Genomic DNA, 24,796 nt, shown 5'->3' with positions numbered 1-24,796 from the left:
CATCGGGTAATCCTTCCCTGAGTAAAAAAAAAACCCAAACAAAACATATAAGAGAGCTCAATTCCCATTCTCGACCCTCGGCACGGACGCCGCAAGGCCCGAAATCATTTGGGGGCGTCGTCCCACCGCCGCACTTGGCCAGCAAAGCGTGGCGTAGCCGATGGGCTTCGGGGACGATTGGCCAGCTTAAGGCTGACTTTGCGAAACACTGGAGACAAGCTTTAATCTGCGGTAAATGCTTTCTCGCAAGCCCGGTCGGTGTGCGACTGGGTTGCCAAGCCGGCGGCTTTCCTAAGGCGTGATTTTAAAGCCCTCCATTTTGGCTCTAAAAGCCCACTTTGACTCCAGCGTTGGCGACAATGAGAGTCGACACAAAATCACCGGGCTGTCAAACACAATGTGTACGTACACTCGCTCACACTAAAACACCGACAAACACACACACCCACGGAAATAAAACACACAAACACCCGCATAAAATATGACAAAATGTCCCGTAGCGACGAGGCTGTTTGCGCTGAGATCTGGAAATCACCCTCAAAAAAATCCCCTGAAAAGTATAGATTGGAAATGCGGCATGCTTCGTATGATGGGGGCTATTTATTTTTGATTTGATTAGAGGTACTTTAGCACCCCCTCCTAGCCTAATCCTTGGAGAATATGTCTGGAAAAGGAGATCAAGTCCTTTAAAAGCTGAAGGCTTTTTTCCCCTCCACATGACAATATTCCACAAAAAAAATGGCTCTGAAAATGGTGACATAAACCCGCGGGTGTAACGGGGGTAACAAAATGTCTGTCGTCCAAAGTACTGAAACGGGATTTATTTCGGATGAGAAATAAAAGTCTTCCCGCCGAAGCCGGTCGAATTTGTCCAGAAAATCGAACCAAAAACGGGGGTCCGGAGACGGGAATTATTTTGGAGCAGTTTTGGCTGAGCCTGTAAGCTGACACCTGTCAAGGCTTTGCGAATACCACAGAAGAAGAATTTAGGAAAAGAGGTTATCTTCTAAAGCACAGAGAGATTTTCCTGCTTGCAAATAAACCGTTGAAAAAACAAATTCTCTCAGGCGCAACGGGACCATAACAGCCAAGACAAACAGACTCGAGGAGACTTTCTTCCCAAGAGCCCTCACCAGACTCAACTGGAGTTCTGCACCTGGGGGGACCTCATCAAGACTTCTTTACATTACCTATGTTGACTCCTGACCTACGTTGACTACTTAGCATTTGTGGGCTACTTAGCTATGTGGACTACTTAGCTATGTGGACTACTTAGCTATGTGGACTACTTAGCTATGTGGACTACTTAGCTATGTGGACTACTTAGCTATGTGGACTACTTAGCTATGTGGACTACTTAGCTATGTGGACTACTTAGCCATGTGGACTACTTAGCCATGTGGACTACTTAGCCATGTGGACTACTTACCCAAGTGGACTACTTACCCAAGTGGACTACTTACCCAAGTGGACTACTTACCCAAGTGGACTACCTACCCAAGTTGACTACCTACCCAAGTTGACTACCTACCCAAGTTGACTACCTACCCAAGTTGACTACCCACCCAAGTGGACTACCTACCCAAGTGGACTACCTACCCAAGTTGACTACCTACCCAAGTAGACTACCTACCCAAGTTGACCACTTATCTATGTTGACTACTTACCTATGTTGACTACTTACCTATGTTGACTACTTATCTATTCAATGGCGGCAAGTGACTGAACTTTTTGGTCCAAAAATAAAGGCCCACTTATGATCTAGTTAGCATGAATCTGGCCCATAAACCAAACCGAGTCAGAGACCCCCTGTTGTAAACCCGTTTCCATGGTTGCGCTGCAGACATAATACATTAATTGAGTTTGCGTCAATGAGGGACATATTTACTTGCCCTCATAATCAACTGCGGACATTTCTGGGAATGGAGCCCTAAGGTCTATTTCCCATCCGCCTGGGTGGACACTTTGTAGCAGATGAATAAGACGCCACTGGAGAACCCCTCGACCGCCATCTTCGGACAGCTGTTTAGCCCCGGGACGCAACGGTACACCCCCCCACCCCCACCCCCGCAATTACGAAACACCTCCTCCGGAGTCGATCCGATTTTTTTTTTCAAAAGCCGCATTCTTGAGGCCAGACTCCAAGTCTTGTTTTCTGGAGTCTTTATTTAGAGGCCACGTCAAAAGCCGAATCTCACGACGGAGCTTTTGCGGCGAGGAAGAAAAAAAAAAAGGGAAAATGTCATTAAACAGAGTGCTGCCTGCCCTGATGCGGCACCCTCTAAATTGTTTCAGTCGTGGACGCTTTTTTTGGCGCGCCGAGAGACAAAAGAAAGCAAAGCATTCCGGAGACTTGCTCTTTCCTGACAAGAAGCACTCACATTTTGAAGAATTGTGGCTTTGCCAAGACAATGTTTTCAAGGACACACACTACTACCACTTCTATTACTACTACACTTAGTTGGAGTACCATTAAATAAATAGGGTTGCTTTTTTAGGATTCAGAACATAGTGGTCTCAAAATAAAAAGCTGGATTTGTTTTTTCATATTCAGATGTTATTGGCGCGCAGGGAATTTGGCTAATGTCGTTAAATATGGTCCGCACAATAAGCTGGAGTACAGCCTATATCCTTGTAATGATTGGCTTCAACTCTAGATGGAGCCAGTTGAAAAAACAGTATCTCTACATTTAGCTGAGGGGTTAAACATGTTAAAAATAATGTAGGAAACTATTTTTATTTCATGTAGACTTATACATTTAAAAAAATAAGTGAAAATGTAATGTAATTGGAATAAATGAAGTTATTTTTTGTTGGGATTTTGTTGATTTTTTTGAGGTCGATGAACAACTGATTTTAAAAATAATGTTGAAAATGGTGTGAAATTTTAATGTTTTTTTAGATAAATAAAGTTAATAGAACTAAAAAAAAATTAAAAAAATAATGTAAAACATGAATGGAGCTTTGTTGGTTGTAAATTATGTCAAAAATGTTGTGGAATTTCAACGTTATTTTACACAAATAAATGTAATAAATAATGTAATTGTAATAAATTGAGCTATGTTGGTTGTAATTTTCTTACCTTTTTTGTCAATTTTGTAGTTTGATTCAAGAGCATAAACATATATACTAAAAAATAATAAAATATTATATTCAATATTTAAAAAAAAAAACTTTTTTTTTACCTGATTTAACCAACAAAACTGGGAGAATTTCACATTAGCCCTCTTAGCCTTTGATTATTTTTCTAAGTGACTTTAAGTCTGGACACCCCTACCTTAAAAACTTTGATTGACAGCTTGATCCGAGTGTACATAATTATTAAGAAAAAACTACCCTGCAAAAAATGGCTTGAATTTGCTAGCTCCTCACCCAAATTAAACGCAATCACAAGTCAACAAGATGAAACGATTAAAAGAAATAATTCAATTTCATTTTTCAAATAAGCGCCTTCTAGCTTCCACGCATCTGCCTCCTCTTCGGGCACGTTCTGCCTTTGGGGAAAAATATCGGTGATATTTATAGCCTAAAAATGACCAAAAAAAAAAACAAAACAAAAAAAACAGCACTAGCGATTCTTGGTTAGCAATTACATGGAAATTCCCAGCAGCAGTCATGCATGGTTTGGACAGCACATTCAGCATTGGTCTTAATCTCTGAAGTGCTATGGGAGAGAGCTCAAGTGTGACCAAACAGATTACGTTGTATTGCTCTCTCAGCGGGATGGAGCCAGCCAGCGACTTTGTCTAACAGCCGAGAAGCTCATCAACACCCTCCGGCCGCCAAATGCCGACTCTCCGTGTCCGCCGGCTACGATGGAGCGATGCGATGCGCCGGGCTGATTGGCCAACGCCGTGGACATAGATTACAAAACAGATTACAAATGGAGCACGTCGCAAAGCCCATTGTAATAACATTGTACGATGAGGAGACGTTCTTTAATAATAAGGATAGATAGAGAGGGTGCTACATTTTAAATCGTTTTTTTTCAGTGTTTTTTTTTTGTTAGTGCGAATGGCGGAGCTTGTTCGCTAATATGAGAGGAGTATAGTATACTACTTCTTGTTGGTAAGTTATCCTATTGTGAGGACATGTGTATTATTTTGGGAATATTTTGAAGGTAATACTAAAGCAAACAACCCTTGAAAGGCTGTATTTGAAAGTCAGGTTGGAGGCGGGGCCAATAGAGCCAAGAAATGTATCAAAATTTAAAACTAAATTTGAATTAAGTTTAGTGTAAGGTTAGATTAAATTTATTTTTGAATGTGTCTGCATTGTAATTCAAGTTAATTTAATTTTTTTATGTTATGTTACAAGCGTGTTGCCGTGCAAAAAAAGTATTTCTGTCTAATTTTAGTACTTTTAAACACATTTTAGTACTATTAAAGACATTGTAGTACTATTAAACCCATGGTAGTACTATTAAACAAGTTGTATTACTATTATACACTTTGTAGTGGTATTAAACACATTTTGGTACTATTAAACCACTAGTTAGTTGTTATTTTGTTAATAGATGGCAAATTAGAACAAATAAAAATGTTTTTCCAATCCAATATCCTGTTTTTTCATAGAGTTGGAACAAATTAATTAGTTTTTAGTTCATTTCTATGGCAAACCTTCATTTTAGTTACAAGTAAAATTGACATAAGAGCTCAGTCCCATTACGCATTAAGCTCTTATCTCGAGGTACCACTGTATTGGTGTTTTGCCTTATTTGCATTCTAGTTGAATCTATTTACAATCATTTGTGTCTTTCTACCTTTGTGCTTTGACACTATTTTTTCCCTTTTACAAAACAAGCCACAACTTGGTAAAAAGCGTGTTTTTGGGTGAATAGAAAACAAAAGAGGTTTTGATGCGCCTTTCAAAAAGGAATCCTTTTAATGTTCCTCATTAGCAAGCTCTTTGAAAGCAGCGACACTAATGCCAAGGCCCAGTGTGACTGCCAACTAAAGGCCAATAGTTAATAAAAAGAAAATAAAAGTGCCAAAAAAAATCCCATCTAACCTTGATTTGATTGGATGATGCTAGCCAACCTAAGTGGTTTTCATTATTACTACAGGTGTTTTCAACCAAAAAAATATATGGAACTCCTCGGATGGAAAATGTAGCTTTTTGATGCACGTAAAAGTATTTTTTTTATGTCAAAAATAACGTGATTCTAACCTGGGTGTCCATACTGGGTTTCTTGGGGTGGGTAAGACCCTGCCGAGCCACTTTGGGGGAAGGGATTCAACCCTGGGTACATCGGGAACTGCGAGCCGGATTGGTTTCTCGGCACGTTGGACAGGAAACCTGAAATTGGATGGAGTATTAGCCCAAAAACAAAAAAAACTTCTCAAAAACGTAAATTCCAAGTGCATTAATCTTGTCACAAGCCATGAACCGCTACCTTCACCCACAGAAGGTGATTTGAAACCCGTGCGTAGAAAATAAGCGGGCGATTTGACCGTGGCTGCTTCATTATTCTAAGCTGCTCAGTCAATAGGTGCCTGAAAGCCTCTCAGGCTAAAAAAAAAAAACCCGCCTCCATCATTCAAATTGACACTCGGAGCCATCCTCGTCTGGGTTTCTTACTCTCGGGCTTCGTGTTCGGATTTTAAACCCGCAGAAAGGTTGTGGCGTATAACACAAATGGGGAGAGTTTGCTGAAAAGCCCTTGAAAGATAAAAAAATAAAAATGTTTGGCAAGGTTTTTGGGTTGGAAGACAGATGAGGGGAAGCTGTCAAAAAATGAGTCTACAAAAAAACTGGGTTAAAAAAAAGAAGAGGGGGTTTTAAATCAGGTGTGTTGAAAGTGCGCACGGGTTTTAGTTAGAAAGAAGGAAATGATGACTGTCATTGACCATGGCAAACAAATGATTTAAAATTTTTGCAATCAATGTAGAAAATGGTTCAGAATTTTAGGAATTTGTATTTTTTTGCAATGTCTGGACATTTTTTTCTTAAATTGCGATTAAAATAATGGTTAACTTCTGATGAGCCCATATTTATTTTTTATAAAAGGCTAACAAAAAGATTATTAATTTTACAATTTTCAGTGCTAAACATTCCATCAACCTGGTTAACATATTAATCATAAATTATCAGTGTCATACCAATATGTCATATCAATAATTTGTATTTTTACCCAATTTCCATTGTTAATTTAATAAATAGAAACAACAGGCACTCAAAAATCTTGCATAAATTATCTAACCAAAATGTAAACACCGCCCAAGCTTATTAAATATATCCAAACTGTATAAAAACATAGATCGCTCACGATAAAAATACGTACGTAAAAAGCACCAAGTGTCAGATTGAGTGTTGTCTTTACGGGCGAGAACATTATTGTAATGTTTTGCTTCCATTAGGTTGAGAGGATGTTAGCAGGAAAAGGGGAAGAAAAAAATGTGTGTAATAGCGCACTTTAAATTGCCTGGAAAATGGATGGACGCTAGCTAGAACAATGTGGAAAGTGCTAAAAGCAAATAACACATTCAAGGTTTTCTGTCTTTCTGCTTGGTTTGCTTTCCTGGGGATCAACTTATACACCCACACATGTACACCCACAAAAAGGCAGCTAGCAAACGCGGGAAAAAAGTGGGAAGGGACATATTTATTGAAAAGAAAAGATGTGGGAGGCAAGTACTTGAGGAAAGTGGGTGTGTTTGAATTGGGGTGTGCGTACAAGGTTTTTTTTTTCATTTACTTTTAAGATACACACAAAAAACTGTATTTTAACCATGGCTCTATTTTTGAAAAGGGGCGTGACCAATTTTATTACTTATTTTTTAACAGAAAAATCAAAGGCTTTGAGCACCAAATTCAAATAAAATGTTTTTTGGTGTTTGGGGGTGCTGGAGCCTATCCCAGCAAAGTACATACCTCCCTCTTGAGCCATTGGTGAATGAGCGATAGGTGGGCGGGGTCCATCTGGTCCATTTCCAGCACTGGGTGGATTGGAGGTGGAGCCTAAAAAGGAAGAAATTGAATAAAAAATATTAAAATGGGATCATATGGTGTATCATTCATTCATGGTTTCATGTCTTGTGTGTGAAATAGTGTTAAATAAATTATTCAGCATTTGCGGTTAGTCTGGATTAAACGGTAATCCCTGGAATATTGGAGATAATGTCTACCAGACATGATAAACAAAAAATATGTTTAATCCAGAACGCAAATTCCTTTTAACCTGTTTTTTTTTAATCAACATCAAGCGGAGTACAGTATTTAATTTTTTTATACATTTATAGATTATTTTTAGATATGAATACATTACAGTCTTGGTATGCAGTAATATTTAATATACACTTTTATTTCATTGTACTTGTGTATTTCTTTATGGGGGCAAAAATTACCAAAAAATATTATTAAATTTTATTCTACTTCATGGTTTTTCGTTAATCATATCTGGTCTACATTAACCGCGATATTCGAGGGATTACCACATATTCCCATCAGTTTTTTAACCTCCATCCCTGGAACGGATGAAACAAAAACATGCAATTATGGAGACCACGTTGAGTCTTTTTGACCCTCTTTGTGAAAGCATTAAAGCCTGTGAAGGAAGCCACCCCGGTGGGAAAGCAGAGCCATTTGAGGCTCATCGATTAGGGGCCGGCGCGTGTCTTTGGGCTGTGCGCCTTCTATTGAAATCCAATAAGAAGTTGAGAGTCTGATTAGGACGATGGCAGAGCCACGTGGACCCTAGTGGATTGATTTGGCTCGCAGCAAGGAGAGAAACCACCAAATGTAACCTTTCATCTTGGAATTCAGGCTTTTAAACACTTTTCTCCCTCTAAACTGCCGGTTGATTAAGTGAAAAACTCCCTCTTAAAAGCACAATACACGCATCACAAAACCAAATAAGACTCTTATACAGGTTGAACTATTTTTAGAGAAAACCTAATGCAAAAAAAAAGAACATTTTCTGAATGGCTTAACCTTACAAGGGTCACGAGGGGTGCCGGAGCTTACCCAAGCCAATTATGGACAACAATCAAGGGACAAACTGAATCAGTTGGCAGCCAATCGCAGGACATGATGACAAACGACCAATCGCAATCATAGCTAGGGACTATTTAGCATCCAATTAGCCTAGCATATTTGTTTTAGGGATGCGGGAGGGAAGCGGAGTACCCTGAGAAAGCCCACTAAAGCCCAGGAACAACTCGACATGGTAAAGACCCACCAGGGATCGAACCCTCGACCCGAGAACTGCGAGCCCAATGGGGTAACCACTTGTCCACTGGTCTGAATATATGTATTTTTTATGGACTAGTTTATTTTTATTTTTTCTACAAGTGAGCATATGTTAGAGGTGGCAAAAGTAGCGGTACTACATGACTGGAGGTGGCAGACTTGCCACATAAACAAACCCAATTAAGTCAACATAATTGCTTGGCATAAAACGGCATAAACAACATTTCATTCCGTGGGGCCGCCGCCTACAGTCAAGCACTCGCTGCACACGTGAAAGTCATAAAAGTAATTGCAAAAACAAAACAAACAAAAAACAAGCAAATAATTACAACACACACACACACACACACACTCGCATCCTCACACTGACCCCACACAAACACACACAATGTGTATAGCTGTGGTGTCCGATCTACAGCCTGTAGAAAAATCTGAAAATACTGTATTTACACGACTATAAGGCGCACTTAAAAGTCTTAAATTTTCTACAAAATAGAAAGGTCGCCTTATAATACAGTGTGCTTTATATATGGGAAAAAATTCAAATGTGTCATTCATTGAGGGTGCAGTGCGCCTTATAGTTGTGAAAATGTGGTACCATTAAATAGGCCCTGAAAAAGAAGCTTGATGTTGTAGTACTTAGTTTCAACACTAGTTGCAGCGAGTCTATTAAACAGTCAATTAAAAACAGTAAATTAAAAACAATATTTAAAACATTTAAACTGTAAATTAAAAAAAATATTTAAAAAATTCTAAACAGCAAATAGAAAAAAATATTTAAAAGAATTAAAACGGTAAATTAAAAAAATAATTTAAAAAATTAAAAACAGCCCATTAAACAACCTAAACTGTTAAAATCCAGTTCAAAACCTGGACATTATCAGTATTTTTCTTTTTATTTTTTTACGTTTAAGGTTAAAAAAAAGTTTGCCTTTGAAACGAGACTAAACTGACGAAATGAGCCGTCAATATGCGTACGAGCGTGTTTGCTGTCAGACTTCATTTTCGCAGATGGCATCAGATTATATGTGTGGGTGTGTGTGTGTGGGTATGTTTACCAATATGAAGGTACCCACCCGCACAACAACGACAAAAACAAGGCTTTTGGCTTGTACGCGATTGCGATTAAAGCAGACGACAAAAAGCCAAAAGTGAAAAGAATCTCAACGTCGGAAGTAGATAAGAAAAAAAAACCCAAGTTTGATAAAGTCCCGGCTGGCCCCTCCCCCACCCACTCCAGTTAAGCTTCCAGCACTTGGTAATTATTTCACTCCCAATTAGTGTCCAAACAAAGCCTATCTCTCTCCGACAAGCTCCTCTCCTCGCCCGAAATGCCATTAAATAATTATGCTTAAATAAAACAAACAGTCTCGGCGCAGCCAGTCCTGGCACGCTTAATCTGTACCATTAATAATTCATACGGCGAATCTCTGACACGCAGTCCTTCATCGTGCGCCGCCGCTCGGAGAGAGAGAGAGAGAGGAAGAGCTAAATGTCAGCAGTATATCATTTCCTGTCTACACGCAAGAAAAAAAATCATCATAATTTGTATGGAAATGCTTCTGACGCGCAGGTCGTCTTTGCTAGCTAGCGTTTGTGCTATTGGAGGAGACGTATGCGGGGATTTATTTACCTGACGGGTACGTTTATGCGTGCCGTTGCGGTAGAAACGCTAGGAGTGGGATGCCAGGTCAAAATGATGATTACAGTGTTCCCTCGATTATCGCGACTTCACTTTTCGCAATATTTCTCCAACTATTCTTTTCCCTGCCATTATTGTTCCTACTGTTATTGTTCCTACTATTATTTTTCTTTAATTAATTTCATAAAAATGTAAAAATCCACGCTGAAACTAGCAACTTGCTACTAGGACTTAGCACTTGAAAAATATTAATGTATATAGTATTTATTCGAGTATAGCGAAAAGTTTGATGTTTTATAACTGTTAATGTCAGTGAATGAATTATAAACAGAATTTTAAAAAATATACATATCAAAATATTGATATTATACAACTGAAACTAAACGCAGTACAACACAAAAATAACCTCAATTGTTTTTTTTCACTTTTTGGTCAATTCATTACATTGTGGAATCAATTTTTGGAAAATATTCCCGTGTCAATAACATTCATTTCATAAATATACATCATAAACCCAATTTTGCACACTATTCCCATGATACAAGAGCCTAAAGACAGTTTTTTAGCTTTTATTTAGCTGTGATAATACTGCAGTAAAAACAAAAAAAGCCAGTTTAAAATTCCTCTTTCACAAGTTGTGTCAAGGCAAGTCGGAGTTTTCGTTTGAAGAGAGCGAAGCGAGTCTTTGAAGCTTTTTTTTTCTCCCCCATCAGGATTTCAAACGCAAAAGCTTGTTACCTTCAAAGCTGAGGGGGAAGACTTGTGGCAATATTTCGGATTCTGACTAACAAACTCTGGATTAATTGCGGGTGTTTAAAAATCATTGTTTTTAACATTCAAAAAATGTTTGTTACACCAATTAATCAAATAAAAAAACAATGACAAGACCATATACTGTAATCCTACTTACTCTTTGAGAACATTTATTCATTTTCTGAACTGCTTTATACTCACTAGGGTCGCAGGGGGTGCTGGAGCCTATCCCAGCTGACCCTGAATGGGTGGTCAGCAATCAAGGTGACAAAACACCAATCACAGTCATGCCTAAGGGCAATTTAGAGTGTCCAATCAGCCTATAATGCATGTTTTTGGAATGTGGGAGGAAACCAGAGTACCCATAGAAAAACCACAGACGCCCAGGAGCCTATCCAAGCTAACTAGCCTGAATCGAATGCCAGCCAATCACAGGACACAAGTAAACAAAGGACAGCCATTTACTCTCCTATTCATACCTAGCATCAAATTAGCATACAATTAGCCTAGCATACACGTTTTTTTGGGACATGGCGGTAAAACAGAGTACCTGGAGAAAATTCCAAAAAGCCCCGGGCGGAAAATACAAACTACACACAGTAAGGAGCCACCTGGGATCGAACCTTTGACCCCAGAAACGTGTCAAATGATAACATTAATGTCCTTGCGACAGCCAATCAAAAACTACATTTGAGGACAAAATTGAAGACATGGTGGTAACCCAAAAGAGAGAAGAAGCATCACCAATGGCTGTAAATGTAGACACCACCTCCCCCCACAATAAGGTAATATCTCCTTCTTGACTTTATAGAGGAAAGGAAAATAAACAAGAGGCTCCAGTAATGGTGCTTTGGCTCTCAACGGGCGGAAGGCAATGCCTCTCCAAGCCAGGGGCTGATTCCAGTTTAACTACCCCTGCAGGGGACGAGTGGAGGTCTGCGGTGGCTCGCAAAACAAGCGCTCTGGCTCTCCAGAGATCCTCATTACTTTCGGCGCCGAGTATCAAGTGTAAGTAAAACAAAAGTGCAGCTTAAGCTAAAAAAGCGGGTAGAGAGGAAGCCCAAAGTAGCTTTTGTTTGGGAAGATATGTGAACAATTTTGCTAGAATTGGGAAGATTTTACTTGGATGGGGGCAGAGCATCGTGAATTGGAATGGCGAAAACGGGATTCTGGGAGAAGTCTTTAGTTGGGGTTGCGTGGGTTTTCTCTGGGTACTCTGATTTGCCTCCAACGTTCCAAAAACATGCAAAATAGGCTCACTGTACATAAAATTGTTAAAATGGCGAAAACGGGATTCTTGGGGAAATCTTACGTTGGGGTTGTGGTGGTGGTATTTTGCTGTTTTCATGCGGGTTGACAAAATGAAATTGGCACATTTTCAGAAACAAAAAAAGCTAGTTAAGCTAACTGACATGTTTTGTTCCATATATTGTTTTTTGGGTCCTCAGTTCAAATCCAGGTCCACCCGGGCCTGTGTGGGTTTTCTTTGGGTACTCCAATTTACTCCTACATTCCAACAACATGCAAAATAGGCTCATTGTACATAAAATTGTTAATAGCTATTAGTATGATTAGTTCTCTTTTTTCCCTGCGATTGGCTGGTCATTAATTCAGGGTGAAGGCTCCGGCACCCCCTGTGACCCTAGTGAGGACAAAGCAGTTTAGAAAATGAATGAAAAAACAATAAGTGTGACGATTAATGCTACTGATTATGTTTTTGATGATTTTTTTGGACTTGGCAACCCTGACAGGGACATGAAAAGCGGGAAAATTCGGGTTGTTGGAAGGGAACGGGAGGAAGAAGAAGATAAAAGAGGAGGACAGAAGATGGAATCAAGAGCTGCAGGAGGGGGTTGGGAAGAGGGCCCCGGTTCCTCGGCGGGGGGCCGGCAATGCAGCGATGCTCCCAGCGAATACAAACGCGGATGGGGACGGGGTGGGGGGAGTCGGCCTGGATACCACGGATGCTGAGACACAAGGCGGGAACACAAGAGAGAGCGATGAAAGTAATCCGGGAAGAGGCCGCGAGAGGGACAGGGAGCGCCACGGGCGCCGTTGCGTTCCCGTGCCGGCTCTTTGGGAGTATTGCGACCAGAAATACATTTCTTTTCTGGGGAAAATAGCTCTGCGCTCGGATATTTCGCAGCTAGAAAATGAGCTTCCGTTAGCGTTGAGGGGGTTAGTCAGTCACGGATGGCGTTATCAACAATGGCCGCCCTCCGGCACGCCGCTATCGTTTGCGCTTGACCTTTGACCCGTGCGAAAAATACACCGCCATGATATCTTGAGCTGTGTGTACACGGATTTGATTTCGGTTTAATGCTATGCTGTCCAAACGACGTCCTGGGGCAATTTCGGAAAATATCACGGAAGAGGAGCCCACAAAAGAAGCTTGAGTTCAACCTATATAGGAATTATTAGATAGGGTTTGAAATAGAAAGAGAAATTTAGTAGTATGTTGGAAGTAGAACAGAATATCCAGGGTTGAAATATATGTATATATTCTTATTTCTCACAATGGTCGCGGGGGGTGCTGGAGCCAATCCCAGAAAAACTGAATCAGTAGCCAACCAATCACAGGGCACAAGGAGACAAATGAGCTGCAATGACTTTACTGTTATTATTTTTTGGAACACCAAATCAGCCAACACACTGAGTTTTCTGGCATTTCTATGATCATTTGTAATAAATTTGGGTGTAATTAACAATAAAAATAAGAATACAGCATTCAAAACACAGCCATGATAAAGCTTTGCCCGACATGACTGCCAAAATACACCAAATCACCACAATAAATCCCATTGAGAGCCTCTAACCAATCACAAGAGCTAACATGGCACTAACATTAATAAAACACAACTAAATAGAGCCGCAAGATATATTGTCATAATTTTTTTTTTCTTTCAAAACTCAGTCAGTAATGCATCTTAAAGATCTAAAACTATTTATTTTGCCGGCTAATTAAGTCTCGTACTAAGCTTTTGTTGATTTAGTGGACATTGTTGTTCATAAAACTGAGTAATGAAGCGAAGACAGTATTGCATGTCCTTAACATACACACCCAGCCATCCACAAAAACACACATACACACACATTGCTTATCTCTGATTCGCCAACTCAAACAGGCGGATTAATGAACACGTCTTAAATGGCGATGAAGAGTTAGAAAGTGGAGTCTTTCCTAATCAGATACGTGCTAACCGCATTAACAGGCTGAGCGTTGATCTAATTCAAAGCCGCCGTAGTAAAGCGGCGAAAGCTCGCCAAATAGGACGCGCTTTATCACCATTTATTTGGCGCGGGGAGAGAGCGCTTTCAAAATATTTTTGGATTAATCACGTCCCCGCGATTGGTTTCGCCGCCCGAGTCGGGATTCTCCACACGATTCTTGGCAAGGCGGTCGGTGAGAGTACTGTTCCGGTTTTCATTAGTGTCAATCATTTTGGTGAGGAGGAGGAGGAAGGGGGGGATGTGGGTGGGGGCTGACATCAGCATTTCACTCAAGACATTTTGGCCCGCCTCATCATATTGATTGACAGCTCTGAGGGGCGCTGATATGTCGCTCAAATGCTCAGTGGGGCAGAGAGGTGGCAGGGAGGCCAGTTTGGACGTGGACCTACACACACACACACCAAACACACACATACATACACATATGTGGCTGTGGGAAGAAATTGGAGTACCCGGAGAAGACCCATGCTAGCCTGGAATTAAACTCTCAACCCCTAAACTGTGATGCTGATGCGCTAACTACTCTGAGGGAAAATGTAGCATTATATTAGCCTAGTTTAGCCTATAAACTCTATACCTGGGATCGAACCCTTGACCCCAAAATAGTGAGCCTAACACACGAACCACTCATCCACTGCGCCACTGCACACTTACCTTATTTTCTCGCATATAAGCAGCACCCGCATATAAGCCAACTCCTTAAAATTGCCTTAAAATCGTTGAATTTTACAATTTCTCTCATATATATTTTTTTTAATTAAACATTGTAATGTGGTTGGCGTCAAACTTTTTGACCTTTCGGAAATCCTTCCAAGACACGCCTTCACGCACAAATGAAATTTGGCTTAGTTTTTAAGTCCCGGTAACTCAACAGAAAGGTCAAACTAAAATCAACATGTCGGAAATGCTCTTTCGGGAATGATAGCTTTACGATACAAATGCTAGTCAGTCTTACCTGCCGTGTTGTTCCCGGCGTTGGGTCCGCTGGCGGGCGAGATGGGCCCAGAACCCGAACGAGACTGACTGGACCCCGCGGGTGAGCCCACGGGGGAAGGCGAAGGACCGCCCCTCTGGCTAGGAAGGCGTGGCGAGGCGTGGGGAGAGTAGGGCGATTGTCTCTGGATGCTAGCGCCCGTTTGCTCTCCTGGGTTGCTAGCGCCGCTAACGGCTGATCCCAGACCAGCCTCTGTCCCAGTGGGGAGGTCATCAATGGAGCCGGACAGATCCTGGAACAGACAAAAACAAAAACGTGAATTTTCAGTTTATGTTTCATATGTACTGTTAACGGATGCACTTTTTTATATGTATTGTATCTTGTGCTGACCCCGCCCCTCTGTCACATTTTTAAAGTCAATGTGGCCCCCGGGCCCAAAAAGTTTGCCCTCGTAAACCCTCGGCCATTAAGGTCATCCGGTTGTCCTAAAAGAGCGGTCGCCTAATCGCACCAGGGGTTATTTTTCCACTGTAGGTTACCATGACAGCCAGTGTGTATCCATGGCGATGGCTTTTTCCGAATCCAGCAGCTAACGTGATACGCAGCTAGGTTGTTAACCCATGGGCTAATCACGTGAATGGATGAGAATACATAATTGCATTTTGTCTAATTGGCTACCATTGCCAGCTTTTTTCCAGTGGCAGTTTAGAGGTGGCAAAATGCGTCGGAGTAATTTGCTTACTAGCTCGTTTGGATTATACACGCACTTGAGCACAGCTGCGTGGCCCCAGCCCAAAAAAGTCGTAGCGCAAAAACAATAAAAGGGTGCTAAACCTTAACACCCTTTCACTCTATAAAAGTTCATTCCAAATATGCCTATTATATTAGTAAAACACAGCCATTAAAATATTACAATGCTCCTTTGGTTTAATATGTTTTTCCCTACACGGATTTCACACAACGGCTGGTGACCTTTAACCTTTCCAACATGGAGGATATATCTAAAAAAAATTCAACAACGTAAACTGGGATGGGCTCAAGCACCCCCCGCGACCATAGTGAGGATAAAGCAGTTCATGAAATGAATAGAATATATAAATATCTAAATAAAATCATATACTAAGATGTTGTACACAATTTTAAATGATTAAAATATGTATAATATATGGGAAAACAAGTTGGCACGTATGTGTCTACAACCCATATGTAATGAATGATTAATACCTACGGAAAAAAACGTTTTAATAAATGATACTAAAATATACACAACTGACTTAAATGTTACCTTATTTGTCATGTCGGTCCTTTTCACGTCTCATACTCGTTCAAATGACTTTTCTGCTGAACCATTTGACATAGTAAAGTTTACATTTGTTTGCTATATTTTACCATTGGAAAACTCGCTTACAACTTTAGCTTCGTTCGACGGATAACTTTCTCACCCCAATTCAGCGCTTGTTCTTCTCTTTGCACATTTCCCAACCGCCATTGCGCCTTAAAAGAACCGTATTTCATTTTTATTTTGACTTGTTTCGACATGTTAAAAGCTTGGGAGCAGCTCGACCGAAGCTATATGCTAATGAATGCTAAGCAGCCAAACGGCGGCGCCACCTGAGGAAAATGCGGATCAAACACAGCCAATCAGAGTCGTGAAGATTTACTCTTGGCGCGGAAGTAAATATGTGACGTAAACCGCATCATTTTACCGGACGTGGAGCAGTGCGCCACAGCGCATGCGCGCACCTTTGTGGATAAATATTAGAAAATCGACTGCATGATAGTTTAACATAATTCCTCCATGAATAAACTGACAGCTTTTCTCAGAGTGGATAGATCTTTTCTAGACATTAAATTTGGTCTAAATCTTCTTTTTGACCCTCTTAGTTGCCCATATTGTCTTACATATACATTTATATATACATTTATATTTATAAATATCACATATCCAAACCTTAGCAACTACCCAAACTTGATATACTAAATAAAAATGTTGACCATTAGCTTCCAACTTCAACTTTAACAAAAAAAATAAAAACTCCCAGAATGCCTCTTCTATTTTGATGCATCCATAGGTACTGTTTTAAAAGTAAAAGTGCATTCTAATCTTACATACCCACAATGGGATTGTAACCACATACAGAAATAACCCCTCTGTGTACACAAAAGGTGAACTTTATCCACACTTTTTCTTCTGCGGGTAAATATTTTGATGTGAACTGTAATTAAGTCCGATGGCTACGGTGGGTAGACCCCCGGGACCACTGCACTCATCGCAACAACGCGCATATTTGTCGGTTTCCGGACGCCGTGCGTTCCGTCTTTACGGGCCTGTGGAGGCCCGGGGAAAAGGCGATATTACATAAAGATGTTTATTCATCCTCCCCCAACCGTCGTCGGAGGCCAAATACAAATAAAAGGCAAATGCAAATGAATCCGAATGGACTTTTTAATGTGTGTGCTTTCTGTGGTTTTTAATGTAACTCCCCTGTAGAGCACCTACTGAACTGCCTTTCGCTAAGTGCTATTAAGTAAAGAAAAGGAAAAAAAAGAAAAGGAAAGAAAGACGCGGGGAAAAAAAAGGTAAAAGGCCAGAATTTTAACACCACTTCTACATTATCTGCCAATGTAAATATGTCACCACAACAACAAAACATAACATAAGAACATTATTAACGATTGTCAACATTACAGGCAAAGCCAAACTTTTCAGTTTTTAGCTAACACTTTTCGTGACCATTTATTCATGTTGACTACTACTACTACTACTACTACTACTACTACTACTACTACTACTACTACTACTACTACTACTACTACTACTACTACTACTACTCATCTACTACTATGTTGACTACTACTACTACTACTACTCATCTTCTACTATGTTGACTACTAGAACTACTACTACTACTCATCTACTACTATGTTGACTACTACTACTACTACTACTACTCATCTACTACTATGTTGACTACTAGAACTACTACTACTACTATGTTGACTACTACTACTACTACTACTACTACTGACCTACTATGTTGACTACTCCTACTACTACTGACCTACTATGTTGACTACTACTACTACTGACCTACTATGTTGACGACTACTACTACTACTACCCCACTATGTCGACGACTACTACTACTACTACTACTACCCCACTATGTCGACTACTACTACTTATTTACTATGTCGACTACTACTACTTATTTACCATGTCGACTACGACTGCTTATTTACTATGTCGACTACTACTACTTATTTACTATGTCGACTACTACTACTTATTTACTATGTAGACTACTACTACTTATTTACTATGTAGACTACTACTTATTTTTTATGTAGACTACTACTACTTATTTACTATGTAGACTACTACTACTTATTTACTATGTCGACTACTACTACTACTACTACTTTTTTGTATCTTGAGTCATATAAAAAATGTTGTAACCTGAAACTTTGGTACTCAAAGGCATTCGTAAGTAGAGGTATGACTGTATTCCCTTTTTTCCAGCTTACAACGATAGCCACACTATCGAGAGGACTCAAGCTAGGATGCGACGACAAATGTGTGTGTGTGTGTGTGTGTGTTTTGTAAATGCGTCATTTTTAATTCAGCTGCTCGTTCAGCTTAACCTCTCTCTTCTCAGCAATTAATGCACACGCCACATCCTTCACGCCCGGGCTAAATAATGCAAGGGGCATCCAGCGCCCGCATCCTTTATCATCCCAAATGACAGCCATTTGCATATCTCCCTAGTCAATTAGAGTGCAGCCGAATAATCAGCCCATAATTGGAGGAGAGTGTGGGTAATCGCCCGCCCTGGCAAAGAGACAGGGCCATTGGAAAAGCTAGGGGGGGTCAGGGGGGGGGGGCTTTTGGCAAACGAAGACAGGCTATCTGACTGTGGTCTGAACTTCAAAATAAGACATTTCAACAGGCAATGCAAGGTTACCACAATATTGCGCAATCTGCTCCCACTGCAAATGAAGTGTACCGTATTTTTCGGACTATAAGTCGCACAACCTGAAGAATAGACTTGTTTTGTGAATCAGGGGTGGGCTTATACGCGGGAAATTTTAAAATTTAACGATTTTAAGGGTGCGGGTTATACGTGGGGGCTGCTTATATGCGAGTAAATAGGGTATGTGGCATTTGGAGGGCCCTGGAATTAGTAAAAGAAATTACAAAAAGGAGTACAAAGACATACTCTGCGACTTTCGTTTAAAAAGCGACCAATCCAAGTGGTTGAATGGCAAGTTTAAAGCGTGCTTTCTGAATTAGCGGCTCAAAGAGAATGACTGTTTTTTGTGAAACAGCATTTCCTTTAATACACTTTCATGGCGCCACGTTCCTCAGAGGCTTTAGTGTTGTCGTCTGAACATGGTGAATAATAAATGGATTAACTAAGAAAGGGAAAACCAGAGTGACGGCGTCGAGTGGCGTACGGTGAAAACGAACGAAAAAAGAAAATAACGGGAAAAAAACACGACAAGGTTGCTTCCAATCTGCCGTGTCGTTCTTTTGTGTTCTTCCAGCTGCTTGTGGTGTTTACCCAATTTTCGTCAAATCCTAACATAACACGTGCCAGGCTTTTTTCCCCAAGTGGCTATTTTTCATTCTCCAAGGTAGACGGATGAATCGGTGCCTAAAAAAACTCTGATGAGTGTTTTAGTTCGTTTCATGTTGGTGGATTCCTTGGGTTGCCCATTGTGGGAGTTTCCAAATAGCCCTGGGAAAAAAACATGCAAATTCCACACAGGTGGACTGACTTGGATTCGAACCCAGAACTTTAAAGCCAAAGTATTGTACAAAAGTTGATTGGGGTGTCCAGATTTTTGTTCTTATACTTCCCAAAAAACCTAAAGATTGCATGGGTTAACTTTCGGAAATTTAATTTTGTGTTTAGTGCTTCGGCCTCGCAGTTCTGGGGTCGTGGGTTCGATCCCAGGTCGGTACTCACTGTGTGGTCTTTGCATGTTCTCTCTGGGGTTAAGTGGGATTTTCCTGGGTACTCCAGTTTCCTCCCACATACCCAAAACATGCATGCTAGGCTAACTGGATGCTAAAGTATCCCTGGGCATCATAGTGATTAGTTGCTGGTTCTCCCTGGGCTTGCATGGGTTTTCTCTGGGTATTCCAGTTTCCTCCCACATTCCCAAAACATGCATGCTAGGCTAACTGGATGCTAAAGTATCCCTGGACATGATAGTAATTGGTTGCTCGCTCTCACCCGGGCTTGTGTGGGTTTTCTCTGGGTATTCCAGTTTCTTCCCACATTCCCAAAAACATGCATGCTAGGCTAACTGGATGCTAAAGTATCCCTGGACATGATAGTAATTGGTTGCTAGTTTTCCCTGGGCTTGCATGGGTTTTTTCCGGGTACTCCAGTTAACTCCCTGATGCATGCTAGGTTAGCAGGCTAACACTCTAAATTGCCCATGGCAGGGAATATTGATTTACTTTTTAAGGGGCGGGGCTTTCTGGGTTTAATCCTTCATCCAAGCCTCTTTGGGGATCTGTGGCGGCGTTTCTTGTCAGCTAGCCAACTTTGCGCCAAATAGCCGTACGTATCAGTGTCAAAATGACTGATCAGAAGGCAAGATATGGGGGGCTTTGGGGGTCTTGAGTCGGTTCTGACCAGAGTGACGGCAAACTCCCCCTATTGGACATGCCTGTCATGGTGTCCGCCTCGGTAATCCATCAGCTAGCGCGGCTGATCAATAACGTGATTGGTGGAATTCGGAGACGGAGCTCAAATAGATCTGAGTGTGCTGGGAAAAAAAATGAGAATGAACGAGCTCATCTAAACGTGACCTTCAAATGGCGTAAAAAAATAACAAAACGAACAAGTGTGTTGCGATAGGCTCCGGCACCCTTGTGAGGATAAGTTTAAAGTATATTTGTTTACGTTAATTTGAATTCTGACTTATATTCTCACTTTAAAAAACAAAACTTCAATAATACCTTGAGATACGAGCTCAGATGTCAATTTACTCTTATCTCAAATCAACTTTTTCCCATAGAAACGATCTAAATACAAATTAATGCGTTCCCACCCTCTGAAAAAAGATCTAAAAATAGGATATTACAATAAAAATCCATTTTTTTAATTGTTATAATTCACTACATCTGCTCACAAAGTACCAAATAATGAATACAAATAATAATGGTTAAAATCTGCAATAAAATGACATTATTGTGTAGAATATTGTCCTTAACTTTAAGACGTTTGGTTCACTACAATTTTATGAGACTACATAACATAACAAAAACTTGAAATTTAACTTAAATAACCTTGTCTTAAGTATTATTTTCTTCTTTCAGGCAGCCAAAAATCCACTTGATTCAAGCATCAAAATCGAACACCCTCATTAACAAAAACAAGAACTCACCTAAGCGTTATCCTCATTTCACACCAGCGCGCAATAAATGTCATTTCAAAACAACCCAAACAATAGACAAATTGCTATTTGACTTCACCCATCTCATACTTCAAACGTCTACCCGACAACAGAGGTCAATAAAAGCAAACAAACATGGCCGACCGTCCATCCAAGCCATCCAGCACAGCGTTGGCGTTGGCGTGATTCCACACTCGCCAGCCTTCAAACTAACTTTTAAACGGTGAAAACAAATTAGGCTCTCCGTCAAAGAGACTTTTGAAAAAGCCGTTTGTCTATTCCAGTTCAAACAGAAGCCCGCTCGGTAAACAGGCGTAGGGAATTCCAGATAGGAACAGTCGGAGGTTTGCCACAACAAAGACGCCAGCCAAGCAGCGCGAGGCTGGAATTCAACACACACACTCAACAAAGCAAATGTGACCCACCGTCCATTACGAAGGGAATACAATTAAACCCAAAAATTATACATGTACAGTCAGACTTCTACTTACGAAATTAATTGGTTCCAAGACTTTTTTCATAACGTGAACATTTCGTAAGTGGAGGTGAACTTTGTATGTAAATTACATATTCATTCCACGGTCCACTCACAACTACCAACTAAACCCTTTAAACTATAAAGATAAATATACATATATACATATACATCTACCTATAGTACATATACATCTACCTATAGTACATATACATCTACCTATAGTACATATACATCTACCCATAGTACATATATGTATAGGTATATGTACTATAGGTATATGTACTATAGGTATACCTATAGTACATATACATATACCTATAGCACATATACATATACCTATAATACATATACCTATAGTAAATATACATATACCTATAATACATATACCTATAGTACATATACATATACCTATAATACATATACCTATAGTACATATACATATACCTATAATACATATACATATACCTATAATACCTATAGCACATATACATATAAATATACCTATAGTACATATACATATAAATATACCTATAGTACATATACATATAAATATACCTATAGTACATATAAATATATCTATAGTACATATACATATAAATATACCTATAGTACATATAAATATACCTATAGTACATATACATGTCCATATAGTACATATACATATAGTACATATAAGCGGCGACATAAAGTCACATGGCGTGCCGAGCATTGTGGGTACGGCGGGAGGAATCCATCTCGGACGGCGCGGTATTGACAGGCGCGGCTCTCCCGCGACTGTCTTGGGGTTTTTGCAATTACAATCAAACGGCAGCACGCAGGCCCTTAGGCACTGACTGACAGCTCGGATTAACCGAGACGTGGCGGCGCTGCTACGTACACGTGTGTGTGTGTGTGTGTTGCCAGTGTGTGTGTTGTGTCTGTCGGGGTGTCCGTCCGGGTGTATTGCTTTGTATGTGTGCCATGTTCTGCCGTCACTTTGAATGTGCCTGTTGAACAGTTGATTTGGTGCATCTTCAAGCTAATGCATACCGTATTTACTCACATATAAGCCGCCTCCACATATAACATGTACCCTTACAATGGTTTTAATATCATTAAATTTCCTGGAGCCCAGCTAACAACAGGCATAGTATAGGGTTAGCATTGAGGCTAATATGAAAGACTATGTATACAGCTGTCTTCTCCCAAATACAATCTTCACGGTTAAAAGGGGAAATTTCACGCATGGAAAATCACTAGTTTGCTTTACAGCGTGGGTAAATGATGCGAAAAATAGAACAAATGTACAAACTGACAGTATATTTGGAAAGAAAATACTTGTTTGTCCGCCGATGGCGACAATAGCCATTCTACCAGGTCCAAAAGCTGTCTACTTTGTAGTACATATAAGACTTTTGCGTGTGCCCTATGTGTGTGTGTATGAAAATATGTGCCATGTTGCATTTGTAGTTTTTAATCGCTTTGAAAAACTCAAAATAAAATAATGGATAAGAAAATGCATTTACATTTTAGAGGATTTTGTAAATTGGATCTTTTTCGTATCTTGAGTCATATAAAAATGTTGTAACTTGAAATTTTCGTACCTAGAGGCATTCATAAGTAGAGGTATGACTGTATTTCCTATTTTACAGCATTCTATATATTATTATTTTGAAAAAAATGCTATAATTATGGTTTTACATAAAAAAAATGATGTAATGGCTCGTCTATTAAAAGATTGTTGCTACATGAATGATCAAATTAGCTCATTTCTCTTTTTTTAAGGGGGTGGGGCCAATAAAACTCGCCAATGATTTATCAAACGCCGCGTAAAATATGTTACCTCGACAGGCCTACATATCAGCGCCAAGGTCATTTGCATATTCACAGCGTGACCATTGGTAGAAAGTCATCTCGGCTGCCCTTTTCCCTCCCAGACATGATAAAGCGACCACCGGCTAACCGAGCAGAACGTCCTCGCCGAGGTCCCCGAGTCAGCGGGTGTGCGCCGGGGTGATGTAAACCCAAAGAAAAGCGAGGTGACAGCGGCGCACACCGTGATCTAATAGAAGGAAAAGATGAAGCGGCCTCCAAAAAGGCAACAACTTTCGGCGAAAAAACGTGATGGGCGCTTTCAGAAGGTGTCGGGATATAAAAAGCCGCGGCGTTATGATTTAACGGGCGCGTCTTATTATAACACTGTCGCTGGGCGCTGTGTAATCTTGGCTAACGCTGCAGGGCACACTGACAAATACACACAAATACACACGTACAATGTACTACGGTAGATAATATTGCTACGTTGCATTGCTATTATAAGATAGAGTTGTTTGCTATGGTGATATGCGGCCTATATGAGAGTATTTTTTGTTTGAGGGGGCGGTTTTATGGCTTTGAGGTTGAGGAATAAACGTTTTTTTGGTCATGTCTTTAGAGGGTAACTTTGTTTCAGTTTTTTTATGTGATAAGATATAAGGTGTTCAAGTGGGGGTGTGCGGGCCAAATGTGGTCCGCTGGATTATTTTGAGCGGTCCGAGTTAAATTGTGAGTGGTGATTTTTTTGTTTTAGGATCAAATTGAGTATTATAGATATAGATTATGTTTACTGATTTTGTCCTTTTTAAATTATTAATATCATTTTTTTTATCCATCTTTTAATTGTATTTTCAGTTAAAAAATATTTTATTTTAGTTAATATTGAACTAAAAATCTAAATTAAATATATAAATTATTTCCTGATTTACACTAATATTAAGCGCATATTATAAATTAAATAAATAAAATATTACCCATTTTCCACTTATATATTAAACTAAAAATTATTTATATTTAGGTTAAATTAGTCCGGCCCATTATAGCTGTCTGATTTGAAGGCGTGGCTAAATTGCTATTAATTAGAACTAGCGAAGCAGCTGTCTTAAAATATACGACATAGCAAAGAGGGCAGGAGAAGCTGCGCCGCCATTGGCTCTGCTGCCACTTTTAATATCTGCACCCTGACTGCAATCACAAGCCTAATAATGGCTTCTCATTATGAGGTGTGTGCGTTGTGGGGGTGGGGGGGGGGGGGGTAGTTGATGGGGGGGATTGTGGGCGGGGGTGCTCGCGCCTCAATCTCCACGCTCAAAAGCCACAGATGACTCCCTGTTAAAAGTTAATTTGATTTCAGACATTT

At 40.1% G+C, this 24,796-nt stretch overlaps 1 protein-coding gene across 1 annotated transcript in view; it reads right to left on the bottom strand.

The window, feature by feature from the left end:
* The window catches only part of arid1b (AT-rich interactive domain 1B), a 90,906-nt gene that overhangs the window by 14,900 nt on the left and 51,210 nt on the right, over positions 1–24,796 (bottom strand). Inside the window, exons 5-7 of the mRNA XM_077731004.1 lie at positions 14,772–15,042; positions 6,874–6,960; positions 5,170–5,298 (exon numbers count right to left, since the gene is read on the bottom strand). Coding sequence (XP_077587130.1) covers positions 5,170–5,298; positions 6,874–6,960; positions 14,772–15,042 — 487 coding nt within the window. The remainder of the gene's footprint in view (positions 1–5,169; positions 5,299–6,873; positions 6,961–14,771; positions 15,043–24,796) is intronic.

Source organism: Stigmatopora nigra, chromosome 13 (assembly GCF_051989575.1).
Source record: "Stigmatopora nigra isolate UIUO_SnigA chromosome 13, RoL_Snig_1.1, whole genome shotgun sequence".
Lineage (NCBI taxonomy): Eukaryota > Metazoa > Chordata > Actinopteri > Syngnathiformes > Syngnathidae > Stigmatopora > Stigmatopora nigra.
Note: the sequence above shows the minus strand (reverse complement) of the source record. Positions and strands in the feature narration are given on the sequence as shown.